The 15,149-nt window shown below is 71.8% G+C and overlaps 2 protein-coding genes and 1 pseudogene across 2 annotated transcripts in view; 2 read left to right on the forward strand and 1 right to left on the reverse strand.

Moving 5' to 3' along the window:
- Nucleotides 1-13: 13 nt before the first annotated feature.
- On the forward strand, nucleotides 14-4,158 carry LOC142074577 (interferon regulatory factor 9-like; annotated as a pseudogene).
- Nucleotides 4,159-8,354: 4,196 nt separating this feature from the next.
- REC8 (REC8 meiotic recombination protein) lies at nucleotides 8,355-11,979 on the forward strand. Its single transcript, XM_075135276.1, has 13 exons — nucleotides 8,355-8,393; nucleotides 8,483-8,513; nucleotides 8,610-8,683; nucleotides 8,873-9,017; nucleotides 9,787-9,828; nucleotides 9,914-9,960; nucleotides 10,032-10,145; nucleotides 10,260-10,326; nucleotides 10,412-10,509; nucleotides 10,590-10,638; nucleotides 11,090-11,153; nucleotides 11,246-11,520; nucleotides 11,750-11,979. The coding sequence occupies exons 1-13, from the start codon at nucleotides 8,355-8,357 to the stop codon at nucleotides 11,977-11,979; spliced, it is 1,275 nt and encodes a 424-aa protein (XP_074991377.1).
- Nucleotides 11,885-15,149, reverse strand: part of IPO4 (importin 4) — a 10,981-nt gene continuing 7,716 nt past the window's right edge. The window contains exons 17-21 of the mRNA XM_075135277.1: nucleotides 14,919-15,040; nucleotides 14,218-14,322; nucleotides 13,649-13,718; nucleotides 12,808-12,926; nucleotides 11,885-12,020 (exon numbers count right to left, since the gene is read on the reverse strand). Of these exons, the coding sequence (XP_074991378.1) occupies nucleotides 11,991-12,020; nucleotides 12,808-12,926; nucleotides 13,649-13,718; nucleotides 14,218-14,322; nucleotides 14,919-15,040 (446 nt within the window). The 3' untranslated portion in view covers nucleotides 11,885-11,990. The remainder of the gene's footprint in view (nucleotides 12,021-12,807; nucleotides 12,927-13,648; nucleotides 13,719-14,217; nucleotides 14,323-14,918; nucleotides 15,041-15,149) is intronic.

The following is a 15,149-nucleotide window of genomic DNA, read 5'->3' on the forward strand; positions in this document are numbered from 1 at the left end:
CGTCTCCGGGAGGGGCGGGGCGGGGCGGTCACGTGGTTTCGCGGAAGCGGCGGCGCGGAGCGGAGGTGAGCACAGGCGGCCGCGTCCCCCCCGCCACCCTTCACCCCCCGGAACCGTTCCCCCCCGCGATCGTTCCGCCCCCCCCCCGACCGTCCCCCCCCACCCCCCCAGGATGGCGTCGGGGAGCGGGCGGCGGCTGCGGCCCTGGCTGGAGGCGCAGGTGGAGAGCGGCCGCTTCCCCGGGCTGGTGTGGGACGACGCCGGGCGCTCCGCCCTCCGCATCCCCTGGCAGCACGCCGGGAAGGGCGGGGCCAGGGGCGGGGCCGGCACCGCCCTCTGCCAGGTGACCGCGACCCCGCCCCGCCCCCCCACCACTCCCCTCCCCTGAGGCCCCGCCCTCGCGGCGTCATCGCGCGTGTCTGGGCGTGGCAGGCGTGGGCGGAGTACAAGGGGCGGCTCCGCCCCGGGGCGCCGCCCGACCCCGCCGGCTGGAAGACGCGGCTGCGCTGCGCCCTCAACAAGAGCCCCGAGTTCCAGGAGGTGCCCGAGCGCTCCCGCCTCGACGGGCCCCGCCCCTACAAGGTCTATCGCCTCCTGCCGCCGCCCCCGCCGCGAGGTGGGGCGGGGCCCCGCGGGGGGGCGGGGCGAGCATATGGGAGGGGACACACCCACATGTGGGAGGAGCCGGGGGGCGTTGGGGAACTAGAGGCGAGGGCACCCCGGTGGGGGGGACCCATATGTGTGCGGGACCCATATGGAAGGGGGAGACCTACATGGGGGACCCGTATGAAGGGCGGACCCACTTGAAGGGGGGGGACGGGACCCACATGTGGGGGACACAGGGCTGGGGGGGACCCATACGTGGGGGGGGACCCGTATACAGGGGGAACTGTATGTGTGTGGGGACCCATATGTGGGGGACCCATATGTAGGGGGGCCCATATGTGTGTGGGACCCGTATATGGGGGAGACTCATACGGGGGGGACCCATACGTGGGGGGGACCTATGTGCGTGTGGGGTCCCGTGTGGGGGGACCCAAATGTGAGGCGGACCTGCCTGCGTGGGACGCCCAGTGGGCGTGGCGGTGGGCGTGGTCCCAGGCGTCGGCCCCGCAGGTGCGCAGCCCCCCCGGCGGGGGCGGCCCCGGCAGGAGGCGGGAGTGGGCGGAGCCCCGCGGCCCCACGGAGACCCGGTAGGTTGGGGGGGTGGGCGGGGCGGGTGGGCGGGGCGGTGGGGAGCAGCCCCACCCACGGCTGGCCCCGCCCCCAGGCGCCACCCCCCAGCCCCGATGAGGCGCCGCCCGAGGAGCCCCGCCCGGACGACGGAGACCCCGGTGAGTGGGTGGGGCTGGGGTCCGTGGAGGGAGGGGCTGGGGGCGGGGCCACCGCGCCTGACCCCGCCCCTTCAGCCGAGGACCCGCCCCCGGTGAACCTGTGCATCGTGGTGGACAGTACAGAGCCCCTCCCACCCGCCCAGGGTAAGCCCCGCCCCCCGAGGCTGGCCCCGCCCCAGCCCCCTACTGTGACTCCACCCCCCACCCTGGCCACACCCTCTTATGTGACCACACCCCCACCCCAGACCTCGCCCCACCCCAGCTCCACCCACACGACCCCACCCTATTGTGACTCCGCCCCCACTCCAGACCCCGCCCCATCCCTGGCTCGACCCTCCTGAGGCTCCACCCTCAGCCCTGGCCACACCCCCAGCCCAGGCCCCACCCCATCCCCGCCTCCACCCCATGACCCCACCCCACTGTGGCTCCGCCCTCAGCCCTGCCCCAGCTGTACAGTAGCTCCGCCCCCATCCCTGGCCACTCCCCTCCTGGGGCTCCACCCCTCAGCCCTGGCCCCACCCCGATGACCCTGCCCCATTGTTGCTCCGCCCCCCTCACCCCGCCCCTCGGTGGCTCCACCCCCTCTCCCCACCCCATCGGCTCTGCCCTGACCCCGCCCTCCCGCAGGCGGGGCCTGCCTGGGCCTGCGGCTGTGGCTGGGCGGGGCGCTGGCCTGGCAGGATTGGCTGCCCCCCGGGGAGTTCCTGCTGGGCCCCGCCCCGCCCCCGGGGGCCCCGCCCCGCCCCTCCCTGCTGCCCCGCCTGCTGCTGCAGCGCCCCCCCGGGGGGCTCCCGGGCGCGGCCCTGCCCCCCGCCCTGGCCCGGCTGCTGGCGGGGCTGGGCCCGGGGCTGCTGCTGGCCAGCGCCCGCCAGGGCTCTTCCTGCGGCCACGCCCCGGCGGGGGCGGGGCCGGGGCGGGGCTGCACTGCCGCGCCCCCCACGCCCTGCAGGCCGGGGGGCCCCTGCGGGAGGGGGAGCTGCTGCAGGCCTTCGACGCCCAGCGCTTCCGGGAGGGTGAGTCCCGCCCCATAAGTGCCCTATAAGTGCCCCATAGGCGCCCCATAAGTGCCCTATAAGTGCCCCCATAGGCGCCCCATAAGTGTCCTGCAGCCGCCCCATAAGTGCCCTATAAGTGCCCCATAGGCGCCCCATAAGTGTCCTGCAGCCGGCCCCATAAGTGCCCCATAGCCGCCCCATAAGTGCCCCATAGGGACCCTATAGCTGCCCCATAGGCCCCCTACACTGCCCCTTAAGTCCCCTATACTGCCCCATAGGCCCCCTATGCTGCCCCATAAGTCCCCTATACTGCCCCATAGGCACCCCACACCTGCCCCACAGGCCCCTTATACTGCCCCATAAGTACCTACACTGCCCCATAGGCCCCTATACTGCCCCATAGATCCCCTACGCTGCCCCACAGGCCCCCTATACTGCCCTATAAGTACCTATACTGCCCCATAGGCCCCCTACACCGCCCCATAAGTACTTATACTGCCCCATAGGCCCCTATACTGTCCCATAGATCCCCTACACCGCCCCATAAGTACCTACACTGCCCCATAGGCCCCCTATACTGCCCCATAGATCCCCTACACTGCCCCACAGACCCCCTATACTGCCCCATAAGTACCTATACTGCCCCATAGGCCCCTACACTGCCCCATAGGCCCCCTATACTGCCCCATAGGCCCCTACACTGCCCCATAGGCCCCCTACACCGCCCCATAAGTACCTACACTGCCCCACAGACCCCCTATACTGCCCCATAAGTACCTATACTGCCCCATAGGCCCCTACACTGCCCCATAGGCCCCCTACACCGCCCCATAAGTACCTACACTGCCCCACAGACCCCCTATACTGCCCCATAAGTACCTATACTGCCCCATAGGCCCCCTACACCGCCCCATAAGTACTTATACTGCCCCACAGGCTCCCTATACTGCCCCATAAGTACCTATACTGCCCCATAGGCCCCTACACTGCCCCATAGGCCCCCTACACCGCCCCATAAGTACCTACACTGCCCCACAGACCCCCTATACTGCCCCATAAGTACCTATACTGCCCTGTAGGCCCCTACACTGCCCCATAGGGCCCCCCCGAGCTGCCCCCCTGCCCCCTGACGCCCCTCTCCCCCCCCCCCCCCCAGAGGTTGGACGTCACCAGGCCGGGCTGGGCCCCCGCCCCGAGCACCGGGTGACGCTGGCCCTGGGGCAGGAGCTGGGCCCCCACGACGGCCCCCACAACCGCACCCTCGTCCTGCAGGTGGGGGGGGCAGCCGGGGGTCCACGGCGGGGGGCAGCCGGGGGTCCATGGGGGGGGCAGAGGGGGGTCCACGGGGGGGCAGAGGGGGGTCCACGGGGGGGGCAGGACTGGGCGCGGGTTTGGGGGGGGGGTGCAGCCCCTCACCGCCCCCCTCTGCCCCCCCCCCCCAGCTCGAACAAGCCTTCGCCCAGCAGCTCCTCGACAGCGCCGCGGCCGCCATTGGACCCCCTGCCCGCCCCCCGCCACGCAAGCCTGAGCCCCCCCCCCAGCCCCAGGGCACTCACCCGCCTCCGCGGGGCCGCGCGTCCGGTGACAATAAAGCCGCTGTCGGTGTGTGGGAGCCACCATCTTCTCTCCCCCCGGCCGCCATCTCCCCCCCGGCCGCCACCTTCCCCCCCCGGCCCTCTCAGCCGCGGTTCCCCCCTTCTCCCCCGCCACCCCGGGTCCTCCCCGCCACCCCCGGGTCCCCCCGGGTCCCCCCCGGTCGCCCCTTGCCGCCGCCGCCGCCGTTCCCTCACGCTGAGGAGAACGAGAGGGAAAGCATCGGCGCCCGCTGATTGGCCGGCGGCGCAAGGCGGGAAGGCGTCCCATTGGCTCAGCCCCCGCGCGGCTGTCTCCGAGGAGAGGAGAGGAAAGCGCTGATTGGTCGCCGCTTTCCCGCCCGCCGATTGTTCCGCCCTTCGGTCGGCTTCTCCGACGGCAGCGAGGCGCTGATTGGCCAGCGCCGCTGAGGCGAGCGGCTCGCCTATTGGCCGGAGGGAGACCCGGCGAGGTTATAAAGGGCGGGGCGCGAAGGGCGCGCGCTCAGTCCGGCGGCGACGGCGGCGGTGGCGGCGGCGGCTCCGCGCTCCCTTCAGGGCCGGCGCTAATTAATTGCGCCTCATTAGCGCTAATTACCCCCCCCCCCGAGAGGCAGCGAGGAGAAACGGCCGTTCAAATTAATTACCGGGGGGGTTTTGAGCGGCGTTAATTGCTGGGGCGGGCGTTAATTAGGGAGTTAATTATCTGCCGGGGGGTTGATTTTTTAGGCTTCGTTGGGGCCGGTTTTTGTGGGGGGGGTGGGGGTTTATTGGGTTTGATTGAGGGAATTCGCGTAGTTAAATTATTTAAGTGCCGGCTTTGGGGCCGCTTCCCGGGATTTGGGGTTTTTAAAAGGTTTAACTTATTTAAATTAATGTATTTAGAGCTGGTTTGGGGGTGGGGATTTGGGTCAAAAACCTTTTTAAAGTTATTTATTGAGTAAGTGAGGGGCGGCGGCAGCGGGTTTGGGGCCAATCCCCGGGATTTTGGGGCCTTTTTTTTTTTTTAACCCCTTATTTATTTGAATTGCGATTTCGAATTTGAGGGGGTTGGGGGCCTTTTGCGGGTTTTTATCAGCCGCTTTCGGGCGATTTCCCCCCAATTCGGGCTCTTTCCAGGGGGTGCCCCCCCCCCCCCCCCGCCGCCGCTTTTCCCCCAATTCGGGGTTTTTTCGCCCCGTTTCCCCGCCGGGTCCGGGGGTGCCCCCCTTCCCCCCCCCCCCCCCCCCCAGTTTTGGGGTGAAGCCGGGGGTTTCGGGGCCGCCGCCATGTTCTATTACCCGGCGGTGCTGCAGCGGCACACGGGCTGCTTCGGGACCATCTGGTGCGGGGCCTGGGGCTTTTTTTAGGGGGGTTTGGGGCTTTTTTAGGGGGGTTTGGGGGCTTTTTTTAGGGGGTTGGGGCTTTTTGGGGGGGAGTTGGGGCTTTTTGGGGGGAGTTGGGGCTTTTTGGGGGGGATTTGGGGCGCTTTTGTGTGGTTTGGGGCGGGTTTTGAGATTTGGGGCTTTTTTAGGGGGATTGGGGCGGTTTTGGAGGGGATTTGGGCTTTTTGGGGGGGTTGGGGCTTTTTTGGGGGGGGGTTTGGGCTTTTTTTGGGGGGGTTTGGGCTTTTTTGGGGGGGTTTGGGGCTTTTGGGGGGGGTTGGGGCTTTTTGGGGGGGATTTGGGGCTTTTTGGGGGGGATTTGGGGCGCTTTTGTGTGGTTTGGGGCGGTTTTTGAGATTTGGGGCTTTTTGGGGGGATTGGCGCGGTTTTGGAGGGGATTTGGGGCTTTTTTGGGGGGGTTGGGGCTTTTTTGGGGGGGTTTGGGGCTTTTTTGGGGGGGTTTGGGGCTTTTTTGGGGGGGTTTGGGGGCTTTTTTGGGGGGTTTGGGGCTTTTTTGGGGGGTTTGGGGCTTTTTTGGGGGGTTTGGGGCTTTTTTGGGGGGTTTGGGGCTTTTTTAGGGGGATTGGGGCGGTTTTGGAGGGGATTTGGGGCTTTTTGGGAGGATCGAGGCTGATTTGGGGGGAATTCGGGCGGTTTTTGAGGAGATTTGGTTTTTTTTAGGGGGGATTTGAGGCTTTTGGGGGGATTAAGGTTTAAGGGGGATGATTTGGGAATTGGGGCGGTTTGGGGGGGATTGGGGCGGTTTCTGAGGGGGTTTGGGGAGGGTTTGGGTGGTTTTGGGGAGGATTTTGGGGGATTGGCGCTGATTTTGGGGGGGATTTGGGCGGTTTGGGGGATCTGGGCTTTTTGGGGGGGATTTAGGCGGCTTTGGGGGGGATTGGGGGCTTTTTGGGGGATTGGGGCGGGTTTTGGGGGGGATTTGTGGGGTTTTGGGGCTTTTGGGGGGGTTGGGGTTTTTTAGGGGGGATTTCGGGGGGATCTAGGCGGGTTTTGGGGGGCGGTTGGGCTTTTCTGGCGGGGATTTGGGCTTTCTCGGGGGGGTTTGGGGCTTTCTCGGGGGGATTTGGGCGGTTTAGGGGGGTTTGGGGCTTTTTTGGGGGGATTTGGGGGTTTTTAGGGGGGTTTGGGGCTTTTTTCGGGGGGATGTGGGGCTTTTTGGGGGAGATTTGGGGGTTTTTCGGGGGGATTTGGGGGTTTTTCGGGGGGATTTGGGGCTTTTGGGGGGGGTTGGGGCTTTTTTGGGGGGGTTTGGGGGTTTTTAGGGGGGTTTGGGGCTTTTTTCGGGAGGATGTGGGGCTTTTTGGGGGGATTTGGGGCTTTTTGGGGGGATTTGGGCGGTTTTGGGGGGGTTTGGGGCTTTTTGGGGGGGTTGGGGCTTTTTTGGGGGGATTTGGGGGTTTTTAGGGGGGGTTGGGGCTTTTTTCGGGGGGATGTGGGGCTTTTGGGGGGAGATTTGGGGGTTTTTCGGGGGGATTTGGGGCTTTTTGGGGGGATTTGGGCGGTTTTTGGGGGGTTTGGGGCTTTTTCGGGGGGATTTGGGGCTTTTTCAGGGGGGATTTGGGGGGGATTTGGGGCTTTTTAGGGGGGTTTGGGGGCTCTTTCGGGGGGGTTTGGGGGTTTTGGGGGGGATTTGGGGTTTTGGGGGGGATTTGGGGTTTTGGGGGGGATTTGGGGTTTTTTTGGGGGGGATTTGGGGTTTTTGGGGTGTGGGGGGGATCCGGGCCCTGGGGCGACCCCTGGCGGCGGCCCCGCAGGCTGGCGGCCACCTGCAGCTCGCGCCTGCTGCGGCGGGAGCTCCTGCGCGTGGACGTGCCGCGCACCTGGTATGGGGTCACGTGGGGGGGGGGGGCGGGGGCGGGGCGCCCGCCGCCCCGCCCTGACCCCGCCCCCTCCCTCCCAGCGCGGCGGTGACGGCCTTCATCATTGGCCGCGGCGGCTGGGAGGACCCGCCCCCCCCGGCGGGGGCCCCGCCCCCCCGCTGCTCCCTCTACCTGGCGGCGCTGCTGCAGCTGGGGCTGGCGCGGGTCTACAGGCGGCAGTGCGGCTGCCTGCTGGGTGGGCGGGGCCTCGGGGGGCGGGGCCTCGGGGGGCGGGGCCTGGGGTGGGAGGGGTCTGGGGGGCTGTGGGCTTGGGGGTGGGAGGGGCTATAGGGGTGGGAGGGGTTATGGGGGGCTGGGGGGCTTGTGGGGGGGTGGGGTTTGTGGGGGTGGGAGGGGCTAAAGGGGTGGGAGGGGGTTATGGGGGGCTGGTGGGAGGGGCTTGTGGGGGTGGGAGGGATTTGTGGGCAGGGGAGGGGTTTGTGGGGGTGGGAGGGGCTAGGTGGGGTGGGAGGGGCTTGCAGGGTCTGGGAGGGGCTATGTGGGGTGGGAGGGGCTTGCAGGGTCTGGGAGGGGCTATGTGGGGTGGGAGGGGCTTGCAGTGTCTGGGAGGTGCTATGTGGGGTGGGAGGGGCTATGTGGGGTGGGAGGGGCTTGCAGGGTCTGGGAGGAGCTATGCGGGGTGGGAGGGGCTATGTGGGGTGGGAGGGGCTATGGGGCCGAGGGCTCACGTGGGCTGTTTTTGGGCTCCCCCCTCCCCCCCCCAGAGGAGGCGGCGCAGATCCTGGGGCGGCTGCACCGGGCACGGCCCCCCCCCCAACATCGACCTCAGCCCCCCCCGGCGGTGAGTGCCCCACGGCCCCCCCAGACCACCCCATGGCACCCCATAGCCCCCCAAAGTGCCCCACAGCCCCCCCCAGCACTGCCCCATAGCCCCCCAAACCTGCCCCATAGCCCCCCAAAGTGCTCCACGGCCCCCTCCCACTGCCCCATAGCCCCCCAAACCTGCCCCATAGCCCCCCAAAGTGCCCCACGGCCCCCCCAGCACTGCCCCATAGCCCCCCAAAGTGCCCCACGGCCCCCCCAGCACTGCCCCATAGCCCCCCAAAGTTCCCCACGGCCCCCTCCCACTGCCCTAGGGCCCCCCAAAACTGCCCCCCCAACCCCCTCCCCTCCCCAGGCCGCAGCTGGTGGCGGACGCCCAGGCGCTGATGGCGGCGCTGGAGCTGGCGCCCGACCCCTTCTTCGGGTGATGGGCCCGGGGCTGCCCAGCCCCACGGAGCTGCCCCAGGTACGGCCCTGCCCCACGGCGCTGCCCCACGGCCCTGCCCCATGGACCTGCCCCACGGGCCCCCCAAATCTTCCCCCCCCCCTCCCCAGGTGCGGCGGCTGCTGGAGGAGCTCCCCCCGGGTAAGCGCTGCCCCACAAGTGTGGGGCTGGGAGGATGGGGGGGGGGGGTCCCAACCTCGGGGGGGCCCCCCCTGACCCCCCTCCCCCCTTCCCCAGCACCCCCCCTGACCGTGTCCCCCGAAATCATCACCCTGCGGGAGCCTGAGCCCGTCATCCTGCCGGCCCTCGAGGTGGGGCTGCCCCATAGCCATGGGTTTGGGGGGGCTGCCCCATAGCGGGGAGAGGGGTTGGGGGGCTGCCCCATAGCTGGTGGTTGGGGGCTGCCCCATAGCTGTTGGGTTTGGGGGGGGGCTGCCCCATAGCGGGGAGGGGACTTGGGGGGCTGCCCCATAGCGGGGGGTTGGGGGGCTGCCCCATAGCGGGGGGTTATCCCCTGTGGGGAGGGGGCTGGGGGGGGCTGTGGGGCTGCCCCACGGCGCTGTGGGGCGCAGGAGGAGCTGCCGGAGGTGACGGCGCGGGAGCTGCAGCTCCTGGCAGAGGTGGAGGCCGAGCTGCTGCCCCCCGGTGCGGGCGCCTGGGGGGCTGGGGGGTCCCTATGGGGCGCTTGGGGGGTCCCTATGGGGGGCTGGGGGGTCCCTATGGGGCGCTTGGGGGGCTGGGGGGTCCCTATGGGTCCCTATGGGGCGCTTGGGGGGTCCCTATGGGGGGCTGGGGGGTCCCTATGGGGCACTTGGGGGGCTGGGGGGTCCCTATGGGTCCCTATGGGGCGCTTGGGGGGTCCCTATGGGGGGCTGGGGGGTCCCTATGGGGCGCTTGGGGGGCTGGGGGGTCCCTATGGGTCCCTATGGGGCGCTTGGGGGGTCCCTATGGGGCACTTGGGGGGTCCCTATAGGGCACTTGGGGGGCTGGGGGGTCCCTATGGGGCGTTTGGGGGGTCCCTATGGGGGGCTGGGGGGTCCCTATGGGGCGCTTGGGGCGCTTGGGGGGTCCCTATGGGGCACTTGGGGGGCTGGGGGGTCCCTATGGGTCCCTATGGGGCGCTTGGGGGGTCCCTATGGGGCACTTGGGGGGCTGGGGGGTCCCTATGGGTCCCTATGGGGTGCTTGGGGGGTCCCTATGGGGTGCTTGGGGCACTTGGGGGGTCCCTATGGGGCACTTGGGGGGTCCCTATGGGGTACTTGGGAGGCTGGGGAGCACTTGGGGGGCTGGGAGAGGGCTGAGGGGGTCCCTAGGGGGCACTTGGGGGGCTGGGGGGGTCCCTTTGGGGCACTTGGGGGGCTGGGGGCTACTTGGGGGTCCCAGCCCCACGGCGCGGCTGCCCCGGCCCCCGCAGTGGAGGAGATCCCGGAGGTGCCGGCGCCCCCCCCGCCCCCCCGTGAGTACTTGGGGGGCACCTGTGGGGCGGGGGGGGGGGGGGGCACCTGTGGGGCAGCCCCCCACCCTTTTCCTTTCCGCCACAGCCCTGAGGGTCCCCGAGGAGCCCCGCCTGCCCCCGCTGCCCCCCGAGGTAGGTGTGGGGCGGCCGTGGGGCGGCCGTGGGGCGGCCGTGGGGCAGAGGGGCCGACCTTCCCCCCCCAGGTCCCCCCCCGCCGCCGCCCCCCGGGGCCGCCCCGCCTCGACCCCCAGCCCCAGATCCCCCAGCGGGACTTCAGGGGGCAGCTGCTGCGGCCCCGCGGCCACTGCCGGGAGCTGGTGAGTGGGGGCGCGGGGGGCCCGGCCCACCCCCCCCGGGGGTCCCTGCCCCACAGCCCCCCCCACGGGGGTCCCTGCCCCACACCCCCCCCCACGGGGGTCCCTGCCCCACAGGTGCTGCTGGAGCCGCCCCCCAAGCGGCGCCGGGGCCCGGCCGAGCTGCTGCGCACCCCCGCCTGCGGTGAGCCCCGCCCGGGGGGGCTCCCCTCCCCCCACCCCCGCGGGGGGGTCCCCGGCCCCACGGCGTGACCCTCCCCTCCCCCCAGGCTGGCTGCCCCCCGAGCTGGGGGGGCTCTGGGGTCGCTGCGCCCGCCCCCCCCCGCCGCCGCCCCCCGCCCCCCCGGAGCTCCCCAGCGAGGTGGAGGTGAGGAGCCCCCCCCCGGCCCCCGCTTGGGGGTCCCGGCCCCACTTGGGGGGTCCGGCCCCACAGCCCCCTCCCCCCAGGTGCTGCGTGAGGCGCTGGAGCCCAGCCTGCCCCCCCTGCCCTCCTGGGGTGAGTGACCCACGGCGGCCGTGGGGCGCTATGGGGCGGCCGTGGGGCGGCTGTGGGTCACCGTGGGTGGCCGTGGGGCGGCTGTGGGTCGCTATGGGGTGGCTGTGGGTCACCGTGGGCGGCTGTGGGGCGGCTGTGGGGCGCTATGGGGCGGCTGTGGGTCACCGTGGGCAGCCGTGGGGCGCTATGGGGCGGCTGTGGGTCACCGTGGGCGGCTGTGGGGTGGCTGTGGGATGGCTATGGGGTGGCTGTGGGTCACCGTGGGTCGCTATGGGGCGGCTGTGGGTCACCGTGGGTGGCTGTGGGTCACCGTGGGCGGCTGTGGGGCGGCTGTGGGTCACCATGGGTCGCTATGGGGCGGCTGTGGGTCACCGTGGGCGGCTGTGGGTCACCGTGGGTCGCTATGGGGCGGCTGTGGGTCACTGTGGGTGGCCGTGGGTCCCCGCCGCAGAGGTGACCCTGGAGACGCTGGAGGAGGAGCCCCGGCCCTGGCTGCTGCCCCCCGAGGAGCGGCGGTGAGTGGGGGGGAGGGGGGGACGGGACCCACACGCGGGGGGGGGCGCGGCCACTTGGGGGGCAGCCCTTGACCTCCGCCCCTCCCCCGCAGCCCCCCGCCCCCCCCGCCCCCCCCCGGTGCTGCCCGAGCTCCCCCGAGCGCCCCGAACCGGAGCTGCCCCCCGACACGGCCGCCCTGCGCAGGTCAGCACCCCCGGCCCCACGGGGCTCCCCGGCCCCACGGCGCGACCCCCCCCACACATCGGGGTCTCCCCCCCAGGCTGGTGGCGGCGGAGGCGCGGCGGCCGGGGGGGACGGAGCTGGGGGCGCTGGTGCCCCCCGGGGCCTCCCGCAGCCTGGTGGGGCGGCTCTTCTACCTCTGCCTGGGTGAGTTGGGGGGCAGCCCCACGCTTGGGGGGCAGCCCCACACTTGGGGGGCAGCCCCACACTTTTTTTTGGGGGGGGGGGGGAGCGTCCCACGCCTGTGGCTGCGACCCGCCTACCCCCCCCGACTGGGTCCCCCTGTGCCCCCCTCCCTCTGCTCCCGCTGTGGGGCTGCCCCCCAAGTGTGGGGCTGCCCCCCAAGTGTGGGGCTGACCCCCGGCTCCCCCCCCAGAGCTGTGCGGCGCGGGGTGGCTGCGGCTGGAGCAGGCCCGGCCCTACGGCCCCATCGCCCTGGGGCCGGGCCCCCGCGGGCCCCCCCCCGCCCTCCCCCCATTAAACCCGCGGCTTCTCTCCGGCGGCTTTTATTGGCTCCGCCCGCGCCGACATCACGCTGACGCCGCTGCCGCGCCGATGATGTCATCATCATGCCGCCGCCACGGCGACGTCACGCCGACACGGTGACCTCACCGGCATCAACAGGTTCTTGGGGCGTCGGCCAGGCCCTGGGGGCGGGGCGGGGAACGGCCGTGAGGTCACGGGGCGTGGCAGTGATGACATCACGGGGAAGGGAGGAGGGGCGTCTGGCGGTGCTTGGGGGGTGTTGGGGGGCGGCCGGGCATACTTGGGGGGCAGGGGCTGTGGTTGTGGGGCAGGGCTGTACTTGGGGGGCAGGGCTGTACTTGGGGGGCAGGGGCTGTACTTGGGGGGCAGGGGGTGTGGGGCAGGGCTGTACTTGGGGGGCAGGGCTGTACTTGGGGGGCAGGGGGTGTGGGGCAGGGCTGTACTTGGGGGGCAGGAGCCGTAGTTGTGGGGCAGGGCTGTACTTGGGGGGCAGGGGCTGTACTTGGGGGGCAGGAGCCGTAGTTGTGGGGCAGGGGCTGTACTTGGGGGGCAGGGGCTGTACTTGGGGGGCAGGGCTGTACTTGGGGGGCAGGGGCTGTACTTGGGGGGCAGGGGGTGTGGGGCAGGGCTGTACTTGGGGGGCAGGGCTGTACTTGGGGGGCAGGGGGTGTGGGGCAGGGCTGTACTTGGGGGGCAGGAGCCGTAGTTGTGGGGCAGGGCTGTACTTGGGGGGCAGGGGCTGTACTTGGGGGGCAGGAGCCGTAGTTGTGGGGCAGGGGCTGTACTTGGGGGGCAGGGGCTGTACTTGGGGGGCAGGGCTGTACTTGGGGGGCAGGGGGTGTGGGGCCGGGCTGTGGGTGTGGGGCAGGGCTGTACTTGGGGGGCAGGGGGTGTGGGGCAGGGCTGTGGTTGTGGGGCAGGGGCTGCACTCGGGGGTCGGGGGCTCACCAGGGCCTGGCGCAGGCGGGCGGCGTCGCCGGGGGGCAGCCGGGCCAGGCCCCCCTCGAAGGCCGTGGGGCAGCTGCCCCACACGTCCCGCAGCAGCCCCAGCACCCCCGCCTCCAGCTCTGGGGGGCAGAGGGGCGTCGGGGGGCTCCCCCGGGACCCCCAGGTGCCCCCAGCCCCACATCCCCCCCCCCCAGGGACCCCCAAGTGCCCCCCAGCCCCACACCCCCCCCCCAGGGACCCCCAAGTGCCCCCAGCCCCACATCCCCCCCCCCAGGGACCCCCAAGTGCCCCCAGCCCCACATCCCCCCCCCAGGGACCCCCAGGTGCCCCCCAGCCCCACATCCCCCCCCACGACCCCCAAGTGCCCCCAGCCCCACATCCCCCCCCCAGGGACCCCCAAGTGCCCCCAGCCCCACATCCCCCCCCCCCGGGACCCCCAAGTGCCCCCAGCCCCACATCCCCCCCCCAAAGTGCCCCCAGCCCCACATCCCCCCCCCCCGGGACCCCCAGGTGCCCCCAGCCCCACATCCCCCCCCCAGGGACCCCCAAGTGCCCCCCAGCCCCACATCCCCCCCCCCCGGGACCCCCAGGTGCCCCCAGCCCCACATCCCCCCCCCAGGGACCCCCAAGTGCCCCCAGCCCCACACCCCCCCCCAGGACCCCCAGGTGCCCCCCAGCCCCACATCCCCCCCCCAGGGACCCCCAAGTGCCCCCAGCCCCACACCCCCCCCCAGGACCCCCAGGTGCCCCCCAGCCCCACATCCCCCCCCCAGGGACCCCCAAATCCCCCCCCACTGCCCCCCAACTCCCCCCAGTGCCCCCAGTGCCCCCAGTGCCGTACCGGGGGGCAGGCGCCCGCTTCCCACCACGCTGCCGCAGGCCCGGGGCAGCTCGGCCGCGTGCTGCCGCAGCTGGGGGGGGGGGCGAGGGGGTCAGGGGGGACCCCAAAACCCCCCCCGGACCCCCAAGTACCCCCCAGCCCCACACACCCCCCGTGGGGACCCCCCGTACCCCAGAGGGACCCCCAGGTGCCCCATAGGGACCCCCATACCCACATAGGGACCCCCCAAGTGCCCCCAGCCCCCCATAGGGTCCCCCCCCAGCCCCCCTGGTGCCCCATAGGGACCCCCAAGTGCCCCCCAGGCCCCCCCCCCAGCCCCCCCCCAGCCCCCCAAGTGCCCCCAGGCCCCCCCCAGCCCCCCTGGTGCCCCATAGGGACCCCCAAGTGCCCCCCAGGCCCCCCCCAGCCCCCCAAGTGCCCCCAGGCCCCCCCCAGCCCCCCTGGTGCCCCATAGGGACCCCCAAGTGCCCCCCAGGCCCCCCCCAGCCCCCCAAGTGCCCCCCAGCCCCCCCCAGGGCCCCCCCAGCCCCCCCTAGCCCCTCCCCCAGCCCCCCATACCCCTCCCCCACCTGGGGCGGGTCCCGGCCGTGCACCCCCACCAGGTACCGGAACACGGGGGGCTCCTCCCCCAGGTCCTGCCCCAGCGGCAGCGCCCCCAGCACCGGCCCCACCACCTGCCCAGTGCCCACCAGTGCGCACCAGTGCGCACCAGTGCGCACCAGTGACCCCCCCCACTGCTGCCCAGTACACACCAGTACCTCCCAATGCCCCCAGACCCACCCATACCCCCTCCCAGACCTCTCCCAGTCCCCCCCGGTCCCTCCCAGTCCACACCAGTCCCTCCCAGTGCCCCCCAGCTCCCCTCAGTCCCTCCCAGTACACGCCAGCCCCCCCAGTCCCTCCTAGTCCCCTCCCAGTCCCTCCCAGTACACACCAGCCCCCCCAGTCCCCTCACAGTCCCCCCCAGTACACACCAGTCCCTCCTAGTCCCCTCCCAGTCCCTCCCAGTACACACCAGCCCCCTTCCCAGTCCCCTCCCAGTACACACCAGCCGCCCCCAGTCCCCTCACAGTCCCCCCAGTACACACCCGTCCCTCCCAGTCCCCTCCCAGTACACACCAGCCCCCCCCAGTCCCTCCCAGTGCCCCTCCACTCCCCTCCCATTCCCCACCAGTCCCCCCTAGTACACACCAGTCTCTCCCAGTCCCCTCCAGTCCCTCCCAGTCCCTCCCAGCCCCCTCCAGTCCCCCCCAGTCCCCCCAGTCCGCACCAGCTCGGGCGGCAGCGCCCCCCCGTGGCGGGCCAGGGCGCCGCAGGCGTTGTCCCGCACCCGGCCTGGCCCCTCCCGCGCCAGCGCCTGCGTCAGCACGGCCCGCCCCGGCCACGCCCTCCCGCGTCAAGGAAAACGGGGCGGGGCCACGGACCGCGGGGGCGGGGCGGCGGGACTCGGGGCGGGGCTTTGGAACGCGGGGGGCGGGGCGGCGGGACTCGGGGCGGGGCC

The sequence above is a fragment of the Calonectris borealis genome, chromosome 38 (genome assembly GCF_964195595.1).
Source record: "Calonectris borealis chromosome 38, bCalBor7.hap1.2, whole genome shotgun sequence".
Taxonomy (NCBI): domain Eukaryota; kingdom Metazoa; phylum Chordata; class Aves; order Procellariiformes; family Procellariidae; genus Calonectris; species Calonectris borealis.